We start from the raw sequence: 19641 nt of genomic DNA on the forward strand, positions 1-19641 counted from the left end.
GAACCTTTCTGATTACATTTCCAGTCTTTATCACTGGCCATCTGGTCTGCTTAGAATTGCTTTACTGCATGTAAAACTGGCATTAGAAGGGTTTATTTCCTGTGCACTCTGTTGTCTAAGGCAATCCTGAAACTTAACAAGGAGCTTTTGTGTGATGGTAACTTTTTAACAACAGAGATTCCAAGAGTCAGACATTACTGATTGTTCAATAAATTACATGACAGAACTCCAGGCTCACACTTTGCTTATGGAAGGATCTTGTGGACCTGACACAGACATCAAAATGACATCAGTCACAGGATAAAGGGGAAGAAATCAATTATAGGAGGCTTTCTGTCCACCCCATAAGTATGCTGTACGCCTGCAAGTTCAGTGTGCTTTTCAATCATCCACTGCTATGTGCATGGCTTAATCAATTAAGTGGACTTTATTTATACGTTGTATTTTCCCCCACTCAATATGCCAGATGATCATTCTGTTATAGGTATCATTAAATCCAATTTATTCTGACCATGAGAGCTTTTACTGATTTCTGCCCAATTCATGCTATTTGTAGTGCTAAATGTACCAGAGCATCAAGTCTGCATGTCTGTCCATATTGTCCTTTATTGTTTATTCTGTTTGGCTTTCATTTTGCTACATTACAGGGCTGAATTGTGCCTCATACTAGGAGAGAGAGAAAATAGCAAAAGGAGCATTTTTGCCTTCCTAGTTCACCTGTTCACAAGGAGGAATAATCTGCCTCCTAGCACTGGGAGGAGTGATCCCAGAAGGGACACAGATTCTCCTCCCCCTGTTACACTGGGGCGGCTGCACTCGGGATGAGGGGGAATGTTAGCTGGATCTGTTACACAGGTGTGATAAAGGGTATTTCCCAGCACACGCACCCATCGCTCAGCAGGAATTATGCCTTTGGAAGGCACATTACTGACAGCCATCTCCAGTGGCATGGCTGATTTCCTCCAACTCAGCTACCTCCAAGGGTACTATAACTTATTCTGTTCCTGTGTGCTTTGACATATCTTCAGAGGTAGTAATTTGGAAGAGCGTAAATAAAATAGCCAATAAAATATAGTAGCATTGGAATGTCAAATTCAAAGAGTAGCCTTGCATTTCAGAAGGATTTTGCTTGGATTCAGTGCAGGGTCAATGCCGGTGGTCAATTCCAGAGCAGGACAACCAGATGAAAAGTTCTCCAGGGTAAGAGGTTGCATTGGTATAAAGAATCCACAACCTCAGTTGTCCTATATAAGGCATAGCATGGGAGAGTGGGGGGGATTAGGATTTCTTGGGGTTGTGTTGATTCCAAGCATCGTCTCAGCATCTTTCATAGGTGAGGCTCTAACCACAAATCAAAGCTTCCCCATTCAGAGAAGGTAGCAGTATCGTTGTCTACTTTGGGGTCAACCCACTCCTCCCACTCTGGGCACAGATGGCTTTATTGGTTCAAGCAGCCATAATTTACACCTCCCTGTTCCACTACTAGTGAATCTCACCAGCTGTTTGCAAAGAATTGTGTTGTTGGAACTTTTCCCCAGACCTTTTCTGAGTTATAGGTTGTATTTTCCACAGTGTTTTGATCTGCAACCAGCCAATTCACCTAAAATACCATAAAATTGGTGTTTAAATGCAAAATAGGAACCATGCTCTGTCATTATTCATGATATGGTTGTCAGCTTTGTTCATCATTTTAGCCACGGGGTTAGTCTAAAGCAGGGATCTCAAACTCAAATCACCACGAGGGCCACATGAGGACTAGTACATTGGTCCGAGGGCCGCATCGCTGAAACCTTCCATGAGGCCCCGCCCCGCCTCTTCCCACCCCTTCCCTGCCCCCATTCCAACCCCTTCCCCAAAGTTCCTGCCCCAACTCTGCCCACTCCCTGCCCCTATTCCAACCCCTTCCCCAAATCCCTGCCCTGGCCCCACCTCTTCTCTGCCTCCTCCCCTGAGCATGCCACGTCCCCACTCCCCTCCCCGCTCCCTCCTGGAAAGTCCTAAGTGCCGCCAAACAGCTGTTTGGTGGCAGGAAAGCGCTGGGAGGTCGGCGGAGGAGCAGGGATGCAGCATGCTGGGGAGGGGAAGCGAGGGGTGAGGGGAGTTTGGCGGGCCATAGGAAATAACTCCGTGGGCCGCATGCGGCCCCTGGGTAGCGTGTTTGAGACCCCTGGTCTAAAGGATCTAATCCAGCAGTTTCTATTGAAGTACATTGTCTGCAGTGAGCTCTGATCTGGCCCATCATTTACAAAAGCCTCAATCAAGAGTTTAGAAAAAGGAAACCATTGGAGAACACAGACTGTTCATGCAACAGAGGCACTTCCCAGTACCTATCCCTCCATCAGAGAGAGAAGGACAGCAGTTTTCAGCAGTAGCCAGTGCTACTTCTCAGCCAGCTGTTAACAGGTGTGTGCTCTTTCAAAGCTGTAAATATTCGAACATTGGCATATAATTAGTCTCCAGTATAACTGCCCTGAGTCAATGCCAGTGTGATGATTTATTGTATGATTTGCTTATCTAAGAAATATAATATTTGTTTGTGGAGAAATTCATCCAATTTTACCTTACTTGGTGTCAGAGTGGTTGTGTTTGCTCTTGAATAAAGGAGAAGAATAACCTATGGTTTCCCAAATGTTGGCAGGTACCAAAATTTCCAAATACGTAAAGGGTCATTCTCAGGACTGGTACATGTTGCTCTGTGCCCACCATCCTAGCAGTCCTTCCATCCTTGTGAGAACACAAAGGTGTTGACTATACAAGATTCCTGCCACCTGTATATTTCAGTGCCTTGCCTGCTTATCGGAATGGATGGACAGAATATTGCCCACATGCCCATTGGCAAACCACCTCAGCACTTGGAGTTAGTCCTAACTCCGTCTCTGAAGTTTTAACAATACTGCAGCACTTTTTTTCCTGGCACTGAATCAGGAGAATTTTATTATGTTTATGGGTAAATTCAATTTGGTGTCTTTCCACTATGACAGTCACAGTGTGTTTTGCCTCTGCTGGTGACTATTCATAGATTATAAGGACAGAAGGAATCATTGTGATCAATTAGTCTGACTTCCTGTAAAACACAGGCCCTAGGACTTCACTGAATTAATTCCTAGAACTAGAACATACCTTTGAGAATCCAGTCTTGATTTAAAAATAGGTTGTGATAGAAAACGCCACCACAACCTTTGGTAAGGCATTCCAATGGTTTATTACTCTCACTGTTAAAAAATTTGCACCTAATTTTCATTCTGAATTTGCCTGACTTCAACTTTCAGCTCACTGGATCGTATTGGATCATATTCTACCTTTCTCTACTAGACTGAAGAGCTGACTATCAAATTTCTGTTCTGTCTGTAGGTATTAATGAAGATCAAATCACCCCTTAACCTTTTATTTGTTACGATAAACAGATTGAGCTCGGAGTCTTTCACTTTAGGAAGTGTCTTCCAATTCTTTATTCATTCTTGTGGCTTTTATGAACCCTCTCCAATTTACCAACATCCTTCCTGAACTGTGGACACCAGGACTGGATACAGTACTCCTGTAGTGATCTCTACAGTTCCAAATACAGAGATAAACTATAATCTCTCCACTCTTACTCAAGAGTGTGTCTGCCAAACAACTGCAGTACAAACACAGCATGTGATGCTTTTGTATATTATTCCATTTCTTCATAAATTAATAGAGTAACCACAGAGTAGTGATATTAAATTCTGAAATTGTAAACAACCCTACTACTGGCCTCCAAAATCTTTACTACAAAGATGCTTAGCTTCTTGGCATTCCCATTAAGTACCATCAAGCTGCTCAAAAAGAAGGTGACTTTTGTCATTTATTTAGACTATTTCCTGTACTCAAGAAGAAAAAGCCACTCAACCTGGAAAGTTAAATTGGGGGAGATTAAAAAAAAAAAGTATCCAAGCTGCATAAACCTTCCAGATGCACTTAAAAATAATTCTACACCGCTTGCAAGAAGCAGTGAAACGTATTTTACAATGAAAAAAAGACTTTACGTGCTTCTAGCTCTTGCTGTCACCAGCTTTTGAGTTCAACTGCAAAATAAAGTAGTCAAATCCTTTACCCTGTTTAAACACCCTCCTGTATGATAAGGGTACCTTCAAAGTAGGGCATCAGGCTGACACTCTTACACACTTAGAGAAGTAACTTACTTCATGTACAGTCTCACTGGAATCACAGATGACCAACATAACACATCTGTGACTGCAAGAATTCTCTGGTGCCCACTTCCTTCCTGACCTTAATCAGCAAGAAAGACCAAACCAGAAGCAGAATCCAACACAATGCGCTTCCTCCAACCGTCTCACTCTACCCTAGGTACAATTATTTTTTTAACATTAAGGACCTGGACCCTCATCCTCTATACAGATGCTTGCAACCAACCCCCACACCCACCCCAAACACAGACACACAGCATAGAAAGATGCATGGGAGGATGCTTGGAAATTTTGCTGATCTTCTCACCCCCCTGAGCAGGGTTATCACCATACGTGACTTATCTACCCCCTATAACAAAGTAACATGAGCCCAGTTTTTATCCTGCGTAATGCACTGTCATTCTTAATCACATCACTCCAGGAAATATCAGACCTGAAAATGGTGCTTCCTTTAGTGAAATCATATGACTGGCTCTCATTAGTTGTACTCTGCAGTGATATGACTCTGGAAAGGGTTTTCTGTAAGTGGCATCATTTTCTGACTTGACGTAAGCAAATTACAACTTCCTAGCAGTTTGCATCCCTGCCAGGGAGAATCAGGTTTTTATGGGATACGTACTTATAGCCAGGCAGCTTAAGCATCATAAAACTTGTTCAACTCTCCAAGTGCAGAAGCAAGCCACGCAAGAGCCACCAGTTAACCTCAGAGTACAAGTAGGGTGGCATTCAACATGGTGTTACTGCACATGTAGTTTCAGGTTCCTCCATTGATGATCTGTCAGTGTGACCGACCTTGCTCTGCATCTATGTAGCACCACAGCCACAACAAACAAATCTTCCTGTCAAAAGTCTTGTCTGCCTGGATCCAGTATCAGATCCTTGTACAACAAGGCTTTTGATTGACAGCCTGGCCAAGGAATACTGGCAAGAATGCTGGTTTGAGAATGAAAATAGCTTTTGACCGAGGCTTTTAATCTCTCTTTACCAGCTTCTGAGCAGCATGTTACTTTCACTTGTGATTTATTTCTTTCATATGACCAAATGAAAGAGGAAATGCCAAACTGCCGTGGGCTACTTTTAATTATCATTCCAAGAGAGATGCTATGGTTTATTATGTCAACTCTCATTCCTCCCAGGGTGAGTTATATATTTTTACTACATGAAACCATAGGAAAAAACTATAAGCTTCTTTGATGCAGCCTAAAAGGAAAGGGACCTGGGGTAAAACTCACCTTCAGTATTGCTCCATCCACTCTACACGTTACAGCACAGAAGCTGCAAGGGAACATAACATTGAAGGAGCTAATGCAACACTAAATCCTTTTCCATTTACCCCTTTGTAAATATGGTGCAATTCCACTAATGTCAGAGGAGTTTCTCTGGATTTACACTGGTGTAAGTGAGACTAGAATTTGGCCCTAAGAGCTAGGTTTACACATCTGTAACAGGTTGGATGGATTCTCCTGTTGTCCTATCCTGTTGGCAGGTTTTAGGTCCAGGCAAGGAGCTGCTGGTTAATTACTAGTAAATCATTGGGTTGGTGTGGCTGATTAGATTCCATGCTCTACAGAAAGGGAAGTGGGAGTAGTCCTCTGACCGAGAGAGCTAGGGTCTAAGACAAGAGAAATCCCAAGGGAAGGAACACAGCCAAGCCTAGGGAGAAGGCTTAGGCTTGGCTCTTTGGTAATTTTGGAAATAACTTTATATTAATAACACCAAAACAGAGGAGGTTAGCATTCTGACTCTAGGATGAGTGTGTGGTTTTTGTTAGGAGTTGTGTGGGGAGTTCACCATGTTACACAGAAGAAAGCCAGGAAATGTATAGCTGTAGTAACAGCTCTAAAGAGAACAACTCATAGAAACATAGAAATGTAGAACTGGAAGGGACCTAAAGAGTTAATCTAATCCTTCCTCCTGCACTGAGACAGTCTTAAATATACATGACCATCCCTAACAGATGTTTGTCTTGTTCTTAAAACCCTTCAATGATGAGGATTCCACAGTCTTACTAAGTAACCTGTCCCAGTGCTTAAATCACACCAAGAACATGATGTGATGCTGCATTTTACATGATGTTTGCTGCTTGCCACACTTACGCCCCGTGGAGTAAGTTAAGGATGAAGTGGCAGCAAGGAAATTAATTTACAATGATTATGATTTTTTAAATTTAATTTTATAAACTCTTGTTAATCCTATAATCTGGATACCCCTTGCTATGTAGAAAGTTTGGTGGGTACCGAAGTAAAAATGTAATCTTAGAATAGTTTCTTTTTCCTGTGTGGAAATAAAATATTTATTATAAACTGCTTTCTGAGTCTTCAGAGCATACAACACTGCCATATAATGGCATCAAATTGGAAACAACTAAGGATTTGTAGCAATTTCCGAACTGCTGCACTTTAGCACAGGATTACCAACAGATACAAATTGCTGTGTATATAATATCCTCTCAGTCGTATCACTTCGTAATAAAAGGTTTTGTGGTTAGAAATATAATAATCTAAACTGTATAATAAAGTTATGTTAACCGGTGAAGGAAAAAGGTGTTCTCAGAATTTCGGTCTGTACCCCTACTGATGTTGCATAAAGTCAGTTTACAACTCAGTGCTTATAAATCCAACCTAGTTTTTAAAAAAATCGATCCCAAACATACACTCTGGCCCGGGGCACATCAATAATGTACTTTGCTATATGACAGAGAATCTTGGTATGGGAACAGTGGTCGGCTCCTGGGCTGTGCGACAATACAGACCGGAGCACATTACAGCCATGATGTTCTTAGCCTCTGGGGAAAAGTACACTGAATGTCCTCTAGTACCTAAGCTTTGCAGCCCCCAATTTATACTGAAATATGTTCCAGCATGGGGAAGTGACACTGTAATTCACATAACATTAGTGTGGAACATTATTCTGTAGACGTGGTGCTATATTTTTAATATGCGCTCAGCACAGGTCCCTCATTAGTACATCTCTGTATATTTACAGTACTTGAAGTAAGCATGCAGTTATCAAAATCTGTATAGGTGTAATTTTTCACTATGCTGAACCAAGGTGATTGCAACCAGATGTAAGGAACCAGCATCTGGGGATGTATTGCAAATACTTCAAGTTACTTGAACGTGACATATCATGTACTATACACATGCACTGCTCACCATATATGAGCTAGATTGTGAGCCTGCCACAAGCCCTATTGATGGGGTGGTGAGAAGCTACACTGTTCTAGGAGCAGCCAATGGAAAGAACTGTGCCTCAATTCCCGCTATACTCCAGGGGATAGTAATTTGCTACTGATCTACTGCCTCCCATTATGTGATGAATCATCTGTGCTAGCACATTAAGGGTGGAGTCAAAGCTCCCCATCTACCTCCTTGGAATGAGCACACAGCTCTTACTTATCCCTGTGTGTGCTTTGACACTAGACAAGAATGTAAGGATGGGGAAGCAGTCTTATTCCCTTTTACAGCCCTCTGTCCCCTCACAGTCCAGCCCATGACATTGAAACAAAAGTAAAAACTCTAGGATATGGAATACTGTAAGGAAACATCACTGTGAAACTGTAAAGATATGGATAAATGTCAACCTGTACAGATAAGCCACCTTAATGACTCAACTTTGTGTTCATGAAGTAGTGCTAAAAAAGAACTAACGATGCATTATTTGCAATTTTTTCAAAACTCAATAAATAAATTAATCAACTCCTGCTCAATTCAAGCATATTTCATTTGAATATAACTAATGAAATAAAACACAATTTAATGTTTGTAGACACCTTCCCCTGCCCCAGTCAGAGGCTGGGGTCCCATAATGCTGGAAACCTGTGACACAAATCTTACATACAGTTCTCAATTCTGTCATCCTCTCTCACCTTGAGCAGTCCCTTACTCTACAGATAGTCTGGATGAATTGAATGAGATGGCCTGTGGAGTGAGGTAGTGCTCAAGATAAGAAAGGGTCACAGAAGCAGAGCCTAAGTGTTTAAAAGGGGTAATGTCAAAAAGTTCAAGCCAGGTGTTTTCTACAAAAGTACTGTTCCCTCCAGCTAAAACCAGGTGCATGATCCATCAGAAATAGCAATGCTAACACATAGATGAGGATAACATTGCCAAAGATGAGTGGTATTTGAACGAACTTACAGGAAGAGTGGATACTGGGAAAACTCTTTCTGCCTTCGGACACCAGATCTGGATCACCTGTGCAGTGCATTTCAGAGTTCATTACTCCATCTGGAAAGCAGCGGTAAAAGAAATCGGGACGAGGTCTACAAAAAACACCATGGACATTTGAAATATAAGAGCTGTAGTTATAAATGAACCTCAAAGTGATTATTAAATTTACTGATTATCACATAGAGAGAGTTTACTTCCTTCTTTTTATTCTGCATGTGGTAGCAATAGATATGTTTCTTTATTCCTTCCTTCCTGCCAAACTTTTGCACACATGCTGTCTGTAGGAAAACTTCCAGCAGAGTGTGCTAGCAGCAGCTGGATGGTGGCATCTCTGCTTTCTCATAGGCTCATTCCTGATGGACATGTATAGGCTCGATCCTGAAAGGGAATATGCAGGGCTACTCATTGCATATCCCATAACTCAGTCAACCTGCTCATCATGCTCAGTGATCAAGCAGGCTACCCAATAGAGCAATAATTACCACACATGTTCCACGGGGTTGCACAGGGCTTGTTGACTCTGCTCAGTAGCACCCTTACCTGTTACTATAAGAGGAGGTATGGCCTGCTGGTTAGACTAAAGAACTGGGATCAAGGAACTACAGAATTCTAATCCCAGCCCAGATGCTGAGGTTCAGATCCTCAGTGGCATTTAGGCACCTAACTGCCAGTCACTTCAGTGGGAGTCAGGCACCTAAATACTTAGGAGGATCTGGGCTTGACTCCTGGGACAAGGCAATTAACTTCTCCGCTTCCATTTCCCTATGTGTAGAATGGAGCTAGTGATATTTACCCACCTCCCAGGGCTCTTGTGAGGATCAGTTAGTTATGTTTGTAAAACACTTTTAAAGTGAAAAGTGCTAAGTATTATTAAGCAGAGCAGTGTTGGGGTGGAGCAGGATGTGTGTCAAAATATAAGCAGAGATACTTTGTATGCTCCACTCCTGAAACAATATGAGACAGCCCTTTCAGGAGTCCATTAGTAATGGACTCCTGAGTTTGGTAATCCTGATGGATGCTGCTACTGATGGAAGATCTCATGGACAGTAGCATGTATACTTGAAATGCAGAACCATGAATTGATTTAAATTTAGTTGTGCTAGTGGGAACTGGCAACTAAACCCCCGCACACTGTGACTGTTCCCCTTATGTGACACCAGAAAAATGTACAGATTTCAATTTACACCTTTTCTTGCTTGTCTGGATCTTCAAACTAGTCTACCTGCCACACAAACTCCAAAAGTTGACAGCAAAGAATCCTGCCACAGTCATATGTCACATAATGACGATATGCGCCATCCTTTCCGGGGGTGAGGACAGGGTAACAGGAATCTCTGCTAATCCAATGTGTTCTGGAGCCTTGCTTAGTCTTTATATTAAAATGGATTACAGATAGACAATCTTAATTTGACAGTTTAAGCCATCACTTAGAACATGACAAGACTTACCTCCCCACTATTAATTTAATAGTATTTGTGCAGACTCCATTCAGAGCGAGAGCCAAGGAAACAGCTAAAAAACAAAATGAACAAAGAGAACAACAACAACCTAGGTAACAAGTTATAAATTCTAGTGTTACAGCGTTTGATTTATGAACTGAAACTTTTCACAGATTGAAATTGGATTCTTCAGTATAGCTGAAAGATTTTAATAACCCCATTGTTTTGGCTGAGAGTAAACTGCAGAACAGGGTAATAATCCTGGTCTGATTCTGTTGTGCTAAAGGGGAAAAAAGGAACAATATATTTTGCAAAAAAAAAAAAAAAAGAACCAGCCATAGTGCTGACATAATAAGTAATAATAATTAATAATAAATGAGGAACTTTCTAATTAAATGTCAATCCATTATAGTATGGAAATATCCTACTTTTTATTTGTATTTAAGAAAAGTTCACCAGTGTTCACAAAGGGCCTGATCTAACTCCCACAGAAGCTTTTTCATTGGCTTCATCAGGCTCATATATTCCTTTCTGTTTGGATTTAAACTGCTTTAATGCTGCAGTCTGTGTTATAGCTACATGGCGTAATGCAAGAACCATTGCATTGCATTTCTTCTTGGCAAGCCTATCAGGCAGATCTCTTATTTTCGTAGAACAGTCAATGCAATGTGACTTGATTATGACACCTATATCAGGCTATTATGTAAAGAGTGGAATGGAGAGGAAGGACTCGAAGGCCAATCCTATATAGATGTGAGTAAAGCTAGAAGAAGAAGATATCAGGCTATTATCTCGTTGCATCGATGTCTTACTTGTTGTACTCCAGAACTTCACTAGCACTTATCATTCTGTATCCACAAAATCTTTGCCTCATGGCTCTGTACATCATACGTTTTGTCTATTTTTTTCTCTTTTTTTAAAATCAAATACTAGGTCTTTCAGAGAGAAGGGGGGGGATGGTGTTTTTCCAGCCATTTACAAGGCTGCTGGCAGAAATAAAGGAACAAATTGATACCAAGGACAGCAGTATTGTTCAACACAGTCCCCTACCTTCTACTTTCAACATCTCTGGTCATTTGCTATCTCTTACTCTCTCAGTTTTTTATGATGATTGCATGTGCTCAATAGAAATTTTCTATAAGATCAAATACCTTTGACCAGTAGCATCACAGCACTGTATTTCCCTTTAAAGAGAATGGTAATAAAATGTGAGAAACATATATATGAAATTTCCTGAGTTACACTGTGTGATTCTGCACACAGCCTTCCATCTTGTGTTGCCATTTACGTCTATGCAAAGTGAGTGGAATCTGGCTATAAAATGCTACCATCAGTGTAAGTGGCTGGAGAACTAAGACCTGCGTTCAGTTAACATGTATGTTAATGGCTAGACCAGGGGCAAAGCAGTGGAGAATCACAACCAGCATTTTCAAACATTTTCCCAGAAGAATTAAAGAGTTCCAAAAGAAAATAATAGTTGTAGAATAACAGTTTCTTATTTTTTATTTTTTGTTGTGGGCAGAATGCAATGGGCCAGATCCCCATCTGGTGTAACTCAGCATAGCATCATCAAAGTCAGTGGATCTACATCAGCTGAAGATCATGCCCATTTTGAGTCTGAATTATCTCTTTGAATATGACCAGCCCATAAAAGGTTTGAATTAATGCAAATATTGAACACTGGGATATTTTGTAAAACATTAAAATTGTGGTGTCTTGTGTGATTTGGTGTCTTTTTTTGAGGATATTTTTTATTATCTGGGCATTTTAGGGCTAATGGTATCAGCAGTCCAAAATAGGGAAAGAAAAAAAAAGATAGAGAATACCAATCTAAAGTATCCCTAAGCCATGGAGGGAGAACAAACCATGGAGACAGATCCAGAGCTCCTTTGCTTTTGAAATGAGAGAGACAGAATGAAAACCAGCACCATGACTATATATTTTTATATATATAAATGCATGTTCCCCCTGCCTACTAAATACATTTTCATCAATAAAACATCGCTCATGATAAATTTAACAACAAACTGCCGAGTACTGGCAGCATCAGAAAACAATCTCTAAGATTTTTTCTCCAGCTGATATAACACCAGAACAGGTGAACAAGCTCCAAGAGAATTCCACTCTTCCAAAAATTGATTTTAGCACTAATACCCTCTACATCCAGTCTAGCACAGGCAAAAGTCTGGGCAAATATATGGGTCTTAGCCCATGATCTGAAAATCAACAAACTCAAGCTCTGCTTCACCAGCAAAAGGGCAAAAAATTCCAGTCATGGACTCTTCACTACAAATACCCTGCCACTAAGCTCCAAATGTTTGAAACCATAACCTACTGGCAAAAGTTCTTTGGCTGATCTCAGACTTTTGTAGGGTGAAGTGTACAGAGACAATTTGAAAGTCCCTTATTGTAGTCAGTAAGGACCCAGACCACAGAGAGCTTTACAAATTAACACCACTGCCTTAAATTGCACATGGAAATAAACAGGAATCCACTGTGGCAGAGAGAATAAAGGAGTTGACTGCCACAGACTCTAGCCAATCAACATTAGAAAGATCTCAGCTGAGTTTCATTACCTTACCCAGCAAGGACCACAATCTGATTTGATCAGGAGAATGTAGAAACAAGGCATGGAATTCATAGGCTTAGAAAAGTATGTAAAAGAGAGAGATTTTTTAAAGATTTTCTTGACTTCAATGGAACCAGCATTTCACCCACATTTTCAGGGCTTGGAATACTAATTAGAACAATCACCGGTAGGAACTCTTATGCACTTGCCATCTTAAAAATCAATCTACTTTACCTAAGAAGGCTTCTTTAATTTCAGTCTTGTCTGTCCGCCGGATTATTTTCACCACAAAAATGACAGCCAGTGGCGTGAGGAATGAAATTGCCTGGGAGAGATAACAAATAATCACGTGTGAGAGCATCAACTCCCTGTCATCCCCACAGATTAATAATTAGTTCCAGTTAGCGCCATTTAGACCGGATGGCTGAATAATCTTTATTGAACTCCTGACCTTGAGCAAAGTGGGACGATTTATACCTGTAACTAGAGGGCAATGAATATACTTAAAAATTGTAACCTAATTATGGGTTATAATTGATTTGTAATTACTTGGAGCTACATTTAAAGTGTCAGTTTTGCAAATTAAAAAGAACACTGAATAAAGATCATGACTCAGTATTGCCAACAACTACATCTCTGTACGTTTGTTTTCTAGAAGTAGATAAGCAAGTTCTTCATCTTTCTGGTCTATTAAGAAACACATATATCACACTCAACAAAGTAATGTTTAATAGAGTAAAACATGTCAGGTTGTAGACCCTGAGCCTGCAAACAAAGAAGCAAATAGGTAACTTTATTTATTGAGTAAAGTTGCTCATGTGCTTAAGGGTCCGGACCACAGTTTGCAAATTAGACACTAGAAAATAGTATTGGACCTGATTCTGCCACCCTTGTATTAAGTATGTTGGTAATCTCATTGAACCCAATTTCATCAGTGGGGCTATTCACAAAGAACGCTACTGCTCAGTGTGACAAAGCATGTCAGACAGGTGCATTATTTGTGCTGTATTTCATGCAGGCTGGTCACAGTTAAAATTCTTGCTGAACAACTCACCATAAATATACTGTACTGTAGTTTGAAAAGAATGAACTATTTAGCATATGTAACTGGCGGTGCACAAAAGCAAACGGCCTACTTACTATTTTGCTGATCCAATATTTTCCTCTGTACAGATTCCTAACAGAAAAATACTTCTAACTGAACTCACTGTGCTAACTTGCTTCATATATCTAAAAACGTCCTTTTCCTGGCTTCCATAAACAACAGGATTATAGGTCACTTTACAGTCTAGGGCAGTGGTTCCCAAACTTGTTCCGTCACTTGTGCAGGGAAAGCCCATGGTGGGGCGGGCCGGTTTGTTTACCTGGCCGAAACTGCGGACGCGGCAATCGCGGCTCCCAGTGGCCGTGGTTTGCTGCTCCAGGCCAATGGGAGCTGCTGGAAGCAGCGGCCAGTACGTCCCTCGGCCCGCACCGCTTCCTGTAGCTCCCATTGGCCTGGAACAGTGAACTGTGGCCACTGGGAGCTGCGATCGGCCGAACCTGTGGACGCGGCATGTAAACAAAGCGGTCCGGCCCACCAGAGGCTTTCCCTGCACAAGAAGTGGAACAAGTCTGGGAACCACTGATCTAGGGATTAACTACTTGGAAATGCATGGGCTCACTGCTGTGAAACACATAGTCCGTCACATATCCCATCATACTTATCACAAATCTCACAAAATCCATCAGTGTTGGAATTTGGCTGCCATTCTTTACTACTGCCTCAGGTTAAAAAAACCCCCACTCATATTCAGACCTCAATTTTCTTGTGCTGAATAGTGTTTTTTCTTCGTAAGAAAATCCATTCACTTCAAAAGGACCACTTGTGGAGTAAGATACTACTCAGTGTGAATAAGGGTAGAAGAATCCAGCACAAGCTTTTCCAGAGCTTGGGGATGCTTAAATCTTTTCTTAATATTTTTCCCAAATCTGCAAAAGTGCACTGAGCTGACTTTTCTGGAGCGTTAGGGGACCTGAGCCTTATGATTCTTTCATGTACAGAACAAGTGTACTGGAGTGGAGCCAATGGCAGGTTGCTTAATCTGGGTCAAAAATTGTGGGGGGTGGGGTGGTGGGGGGGAACAGCTCCCAAAGATCTACAACTAAACTCTAGGGAAGCAAGGTACAGCAATAGCATATTGTGTGCCATTCTTGTCTGGCAAAGGAACTTGCAGTCAAAATCTACCTTGGATGCATGTGCATGACTCCTGGGGACCTTAATGACACTCCCATTCAAGGAAGAGTTTGGCCTTTGGCGGATGAATCACGTTGCAATAAATGCTTGATTGCAAAGACGCAGTCTGGATTCTTGTGAGGCGTGTCCTTCAGCAGGGATGCTGCTCGTACAGCTCTGCTACTGCAGGGAGTTAATTATATTGTATAGCAGAGCAAAGTGAAAATAAGCTGCCTAGGATGTTTCAGAGAACCTGAAAATTAAACTGTACATTACGGTACTGATTTGTCTGCCATGCTAGCTTGGGCAGGCCATTTAACCCGGGCCAGATTGTGCTACCTTTGTTTAAATTGAGTAGTATCTTACTCCTTGAGTAGTCCCATTTAAATAAAAGATGGAGAAACTGATGGAGACTTGGGGAACTAGGACGAACAGGCCTCTGTGTCCTAGTTCACCCTTCTGAAAAATAGAAATAATACCCCATGCTCAGAGCCAATATTAAGCTCTTTTAAATCATCAGACGTAGTGAGCTATATAAAAGTGCAAAGTATTTATTGCTGTTATAATCTATCCTGGTCCAGATTCCACTCTCTCTTATATCCGTGCAACCCCGTTGACTTGAGTGAATAATAAGGGTGAAATTGACAGCAGGAAATGGCTCCCTATTTTTACATTTTATTAAGCATGCCATAAATTTTTGTGCAGAACATCTTTCGTTCCAGTTGAATCTCCTGTGTGAACTGGTGGCAGAATACAGTGCTAAGAATGGACTTTATTTCTTTTACCATAGGAATGCAAACATCTCCATCTCTCTCTGAAAACAGAAATTAAACCCTATTATCAGAGACAGTGAAAAAAATGGTTAGTGTAAAATCTAGGCTTATTATTATTTGTAAAAAGAAGGATTCCCAACACACACAAAAACCAAATCTGTCTTCCATTATTGAATAACATGTCAAACTATAGCCTCGCTGACAGGCTTATAGCTTATACAGATGAAACAGGGGAGTTAGAAATCTTTTGAACGGGCAGGAGCAACAGAAGATATCAACAAAGGATAGAAGTAAAGCAGAAACTAAATCCAAAATGTTGCACAATCCATCTGGTAACACTCCAGGTTTTCATATATTTTTAACAAACTGATGGATTTGTGATGGAGATTCAGAACTGTTCACATTTGCAACTCATTGTGTTGGCTGTTATTGGTCATTTGAAAACATCAGTTGATAACCCCATGCTCTGGGTGTCCCAAAACCTCTGACTGCCATAAGCTAGGACTGGCATCAGGGTACGGATCATTTGATAATTGCCCTGTTCTGTTCATTCCTTCTTAAGCATCTCGCACCAGCCATTGTTGGAAGACCGGATAATAGGCTAGATGAACCATTGGTCTGCCTCAGTATGGCCGTTTTTATGTTAGGAAGTCAATTTACTCATCAGTGCAATATATGTATAAGCTAAACCTGACCTACAAGAGATTGCCTTTTACTTCCATAATAGAACCGTGCAGGGCTCACATCTATAATATATGTCACAAGGGTCTAGATAATAACATCCCCCTCATGATTCAGTGAAATCTTCTAATATTGCTTTGATGGGTGAGACACCAGTAAAAGTCTAGCACATTCATTATTCATCTTGGCAGCCTAAAGATAAATGGAAGTTGCACAAATCCCTCAGAAAAGCACTTGTTGTTGTCTCTGATTACTTCAATAAAATCCATTGGCACACAAGATTTAATTTGTATGGTGAAAAATACTGATTTTTCACTTCCATGCTGCTTTATTGCTTGATAGCATACTTTAATGATTTAGGGCTAGATTGTATGCTCACTCTCGGAGCCTGTGTAAAGGGCAGTATAGCAGTGCGGTCCTGGAAGCAGCATTGGGAAGGAGTCATATTCTCCCCTTACTTCAGGGGGGTAGTAATCTGCTACTTACCCATGCCAGAATACTACCCCTCCTGCACCACACCAGCTTAGCCCCACTGGCTGGAATGTTTAGGGGCTGAGACCATGGTTCAGGAGCTCAAGCAGGGAAGCATGCACATGGGTTGGTCAGGCTATGATCCAGTGGTTCTCAACTTATTTACCACTGTGGGCTGCATATGTGGCCCGCAATTCGTTATGTGGGCCGCATCCAATGCTACCTGTATGGCCCTGATGATGTCACATGGGCCGCAGCTGTGTGCTGATTGGGCCACAAGTGGCCCACGGGCTGCAGGTTGTGAACCATTGATTGGGGAAGGGGGAAGGCATATTTTTCTATAGTATAGAAATTAGAGTGGAATCCACCTAAGCAAACACCTGGTACTGAGTAAAGCACTCACTTGTCTTATTAAACAGTTAGCAGATGTGATGGACTGTGTAAATGCCTAAAGCCACAAGGTGCTGTGCTGAGCAGTTCCTGGGAGGGGCACTCCCTCAACCTTCAGTGGGAGCTGAGGGTACTCAGCACTTTGCAGGGTCAGCCATGAATATCCCATGCATGCCTGTCCTTGAAGACAGAGAACAGTGAAGAAGTCCCTTCCTGTTCTTCCCCTTTGCCAACATACAGATTTAGCCTAACTTGAGTCTGGAGCTAGACAATTCATGACTTTCCTCTGGACTTTAAAACCGCCCAGTGTTCTAAATGTAGGACTTTGTAACAAATGCTAAACAATTCTTTGTTTGGACATTCATTTTAAAATTGGTTTATGGCGCTGGTAACAGGAAGCACCTTCAATTATGAAAGTAAATAACAGGTGTGTGTGTGTGTGTGTGTGTTTTGTTTTTGTTTTAATTAAAGAAATAAGACCAAGTTTCTTAATTCAAGGAGTCACTCACAGATGAGCTGCCTTTTACTGAGTGAAATAGTCTAAGCCAGAGATGGGCAAACTATGTCCCGCAGGCCACATCTGGCCCGCAGGACCGTCCTGCCTGGCCCCTGAGCTCCTGGACAGGGAGGCTAGCCCCCGGGCCTTCCCCTGCTGTCCCCCCTCCCCTGCAGCCATGCCACCACAAGGGCAGCATGGCTTGCGCCCGCCCACCTCCCAGGCTTTCCAATAAGCCTGTCCTGCCGCTCTGAATGGCCTGGTAAGGGAGCAGGGAGGGCAGGGGTTGGATAAGGAGCAGGAGGTCCCGGTGGGCAGTCAGGGGACAGGGGGTGGTTGGATGGGGCGGAGGTTTGGGGGGGTGGGGGCGGTCAGGAGACAGGGAGCAGGGGGGTTGGATAGGGGTGGGGTCCTGGGCGGGGCAGTTAGGGACGGGGGTCCCAGGAGGGTTCATCAGGGGACAAGGAGTGTGGGGGGGCGTTGGATGGGTCGGGGGTCCCGGGGGGGCCTGTCAGGGGGTGGGGTGTGGATAGGGGTCGGGGCAGTCAGGGGACAGGGAGCGAGGGGGTTGGATAGGGGGTGGGGTGCCAGGGGGGCCGTTAGAGGCAGGGGATCCCCGGAGGGGGTGGTCAGGAGACAAGGAGCAGGGGGGGTTGGATGAGTCGGTAGTTCTGAGGGGGGCAGTCGGGGGCGGGAAGTGGGAGGAGGAGCATAGGGGGTTGGGGCCAGGCTGTTTGCGGAGGCACAGCCTTCCCTACCTGGCCCTCCATACCGTTTCGCAACCCCCGATGTGGCCCTCTGACCAAAAAGTTTGCCCACCCCGGTCTAAGCCAATCTGAGCACATGGTTACTGACTCACAGCTGCAATGGTGCTTTCAGCTGCCCTACAGTATGCCAAAAACTGGCATTTGGGGTAGGAGAAAGATAAGGATCAAATGTACCACCCTTACATTCTTGCTATTTATGAACCACTGGATGTCCTCTATGACATCTAATGCATTATCTTTCCTACTTCTCCCCCGGCCATTTTATTTTTTTAATGTGATTTCCACATTGCTGCAACCCCGTGCACAGTTATTCACTACTGCCCTAAGAACTCATCAACTATATGCCCAAAGCAAATTTTGGGCAGGATTCGCTGACCCTCGCACACTTAAGAGTAGTACCTTACTTCACTGATTTCAGTGGGGCTGCTCATGAAGCAAGATACCACTGTGTGTGAGAATTAGGCTCCTGGCTCCATCTGTCTCTATCTTTTTACACTGTTCAAAATGTCTGCTTTTCATTTAACTTTTTCACCCTATTGTGATGGGGAAATACTTAATGAGGCTTCCTCCTAACTTAGTAATAACTGTATCCTGGACAATTAAACATCTTGGCCTTCAGGTTTTGACTTTGTTTGGTCAGAATAGGATTATTGTCTCGTAAATAAGAAGCACGCTCAATTTATCAGCTATATAACTAAAAATATTTATTAACTTTGGATTTACTCTCTTGTCCAAAGACAAAAATCATCAAACTACATCATTTGTTTTGCCTTCCTTCTGAATTAAAGCCACTGACCTTAAAGACAAAAGACTCACAGGGAAACCCTGGCCCCACTGAAATCAGTGGCAAACTCCTTTTGACTTCAAGGGAACCAGGATTTCCCTGAGGTAATTCCACACAAGCTGGTGGAGATACTATAGGAATTAATCCACCCGTAGAATTATATCCACTGACTTCTAAAAATATATGCTCTGTATGTGGAGGTAACTGGTATGATGGGGGGGTACTCAGTGCCAGGGACTTATTTAAATAAGTGCAGTATCTCTCCACAATAAGTGCTGAAAGCTAGTATTGTAAAGGTACCTTGATATAAGTTGCTCCCACTAGCTTAAAACCATTCCTGCATGTGCACATGAACTCTGCTGGGCGTGGCAGGGTGAACAATAACACTGTCATGTCAGGTGAGTGCTAGGATTCTTGAAAGCCTGATTCTGTGATATACTGGGCACCCTCATCTCCCATTGACCCCTTGACTGTTCACAGAAAACCAACACAAAGGGGCTGTGAACGTGAGCAAATCACAATGTAGAGATTTGGGGTAAAATTTTCAAAGGTGCCAAAGGGCACTAAGAAAGGTAGTTAGGTGCTTAGGGATGCAGATAGATGCCTAGTGGGATTTTCAAAAGTGCCCAGACACGTAATGTAGGAGCCTTTCTATCATACCTCACATCCATTAGTGAACTCTTGCTTAAATCTGAAACAGCACCATCAATATAGAATT

General features: G+C 42.3%; 1 protein-coding gene across 2 annotated transcripts in view; it reads right to left on the minus strand.

Moving 5' to 3' along the window:
- The window catches only part of PLPP4 (phospholipid phosphatase 4), a 91961-nt gene that overhangs the window by 37991 nt on the left and 34329 nt on the right, over positions 1-19641 (minus strand). For both annotated transcript variants that reach the window (XM_007064215.4, XM_043551856.1), the window contains exons 3-5: positions 12581-12671; positions 9787-9850; positions 8306-8430 (exon numbers count right to left, since the gene is read on the minus strand). In XM_007064215.4, the coding sequence (XP_007064277.1) occupies positions 8306-8430; positions 9787-9850; positions 12581-12671 (280 nt within the window). The remainder of the gene's footprint in view (positions 1-8305; positions 8431-9786; positions 9851-12580; positions 12672-19641) is intronic.

The sequence above is a fragment of the Chelonia mydas genome, chromosome 7, assembly GCF_015237465.2.
Source record: "Chelonia mydas isolate rCheMyd1 chromosome 7, rCheMyd1.pri.v2, whole genome shotgun sequence".
Classification (NCBI taxonomy): domain Eukaryota; kingdom Metazoa; phylum Chordata; order Testudines; family Cheloniidae; genus Chelonia; species Chelonia mydas.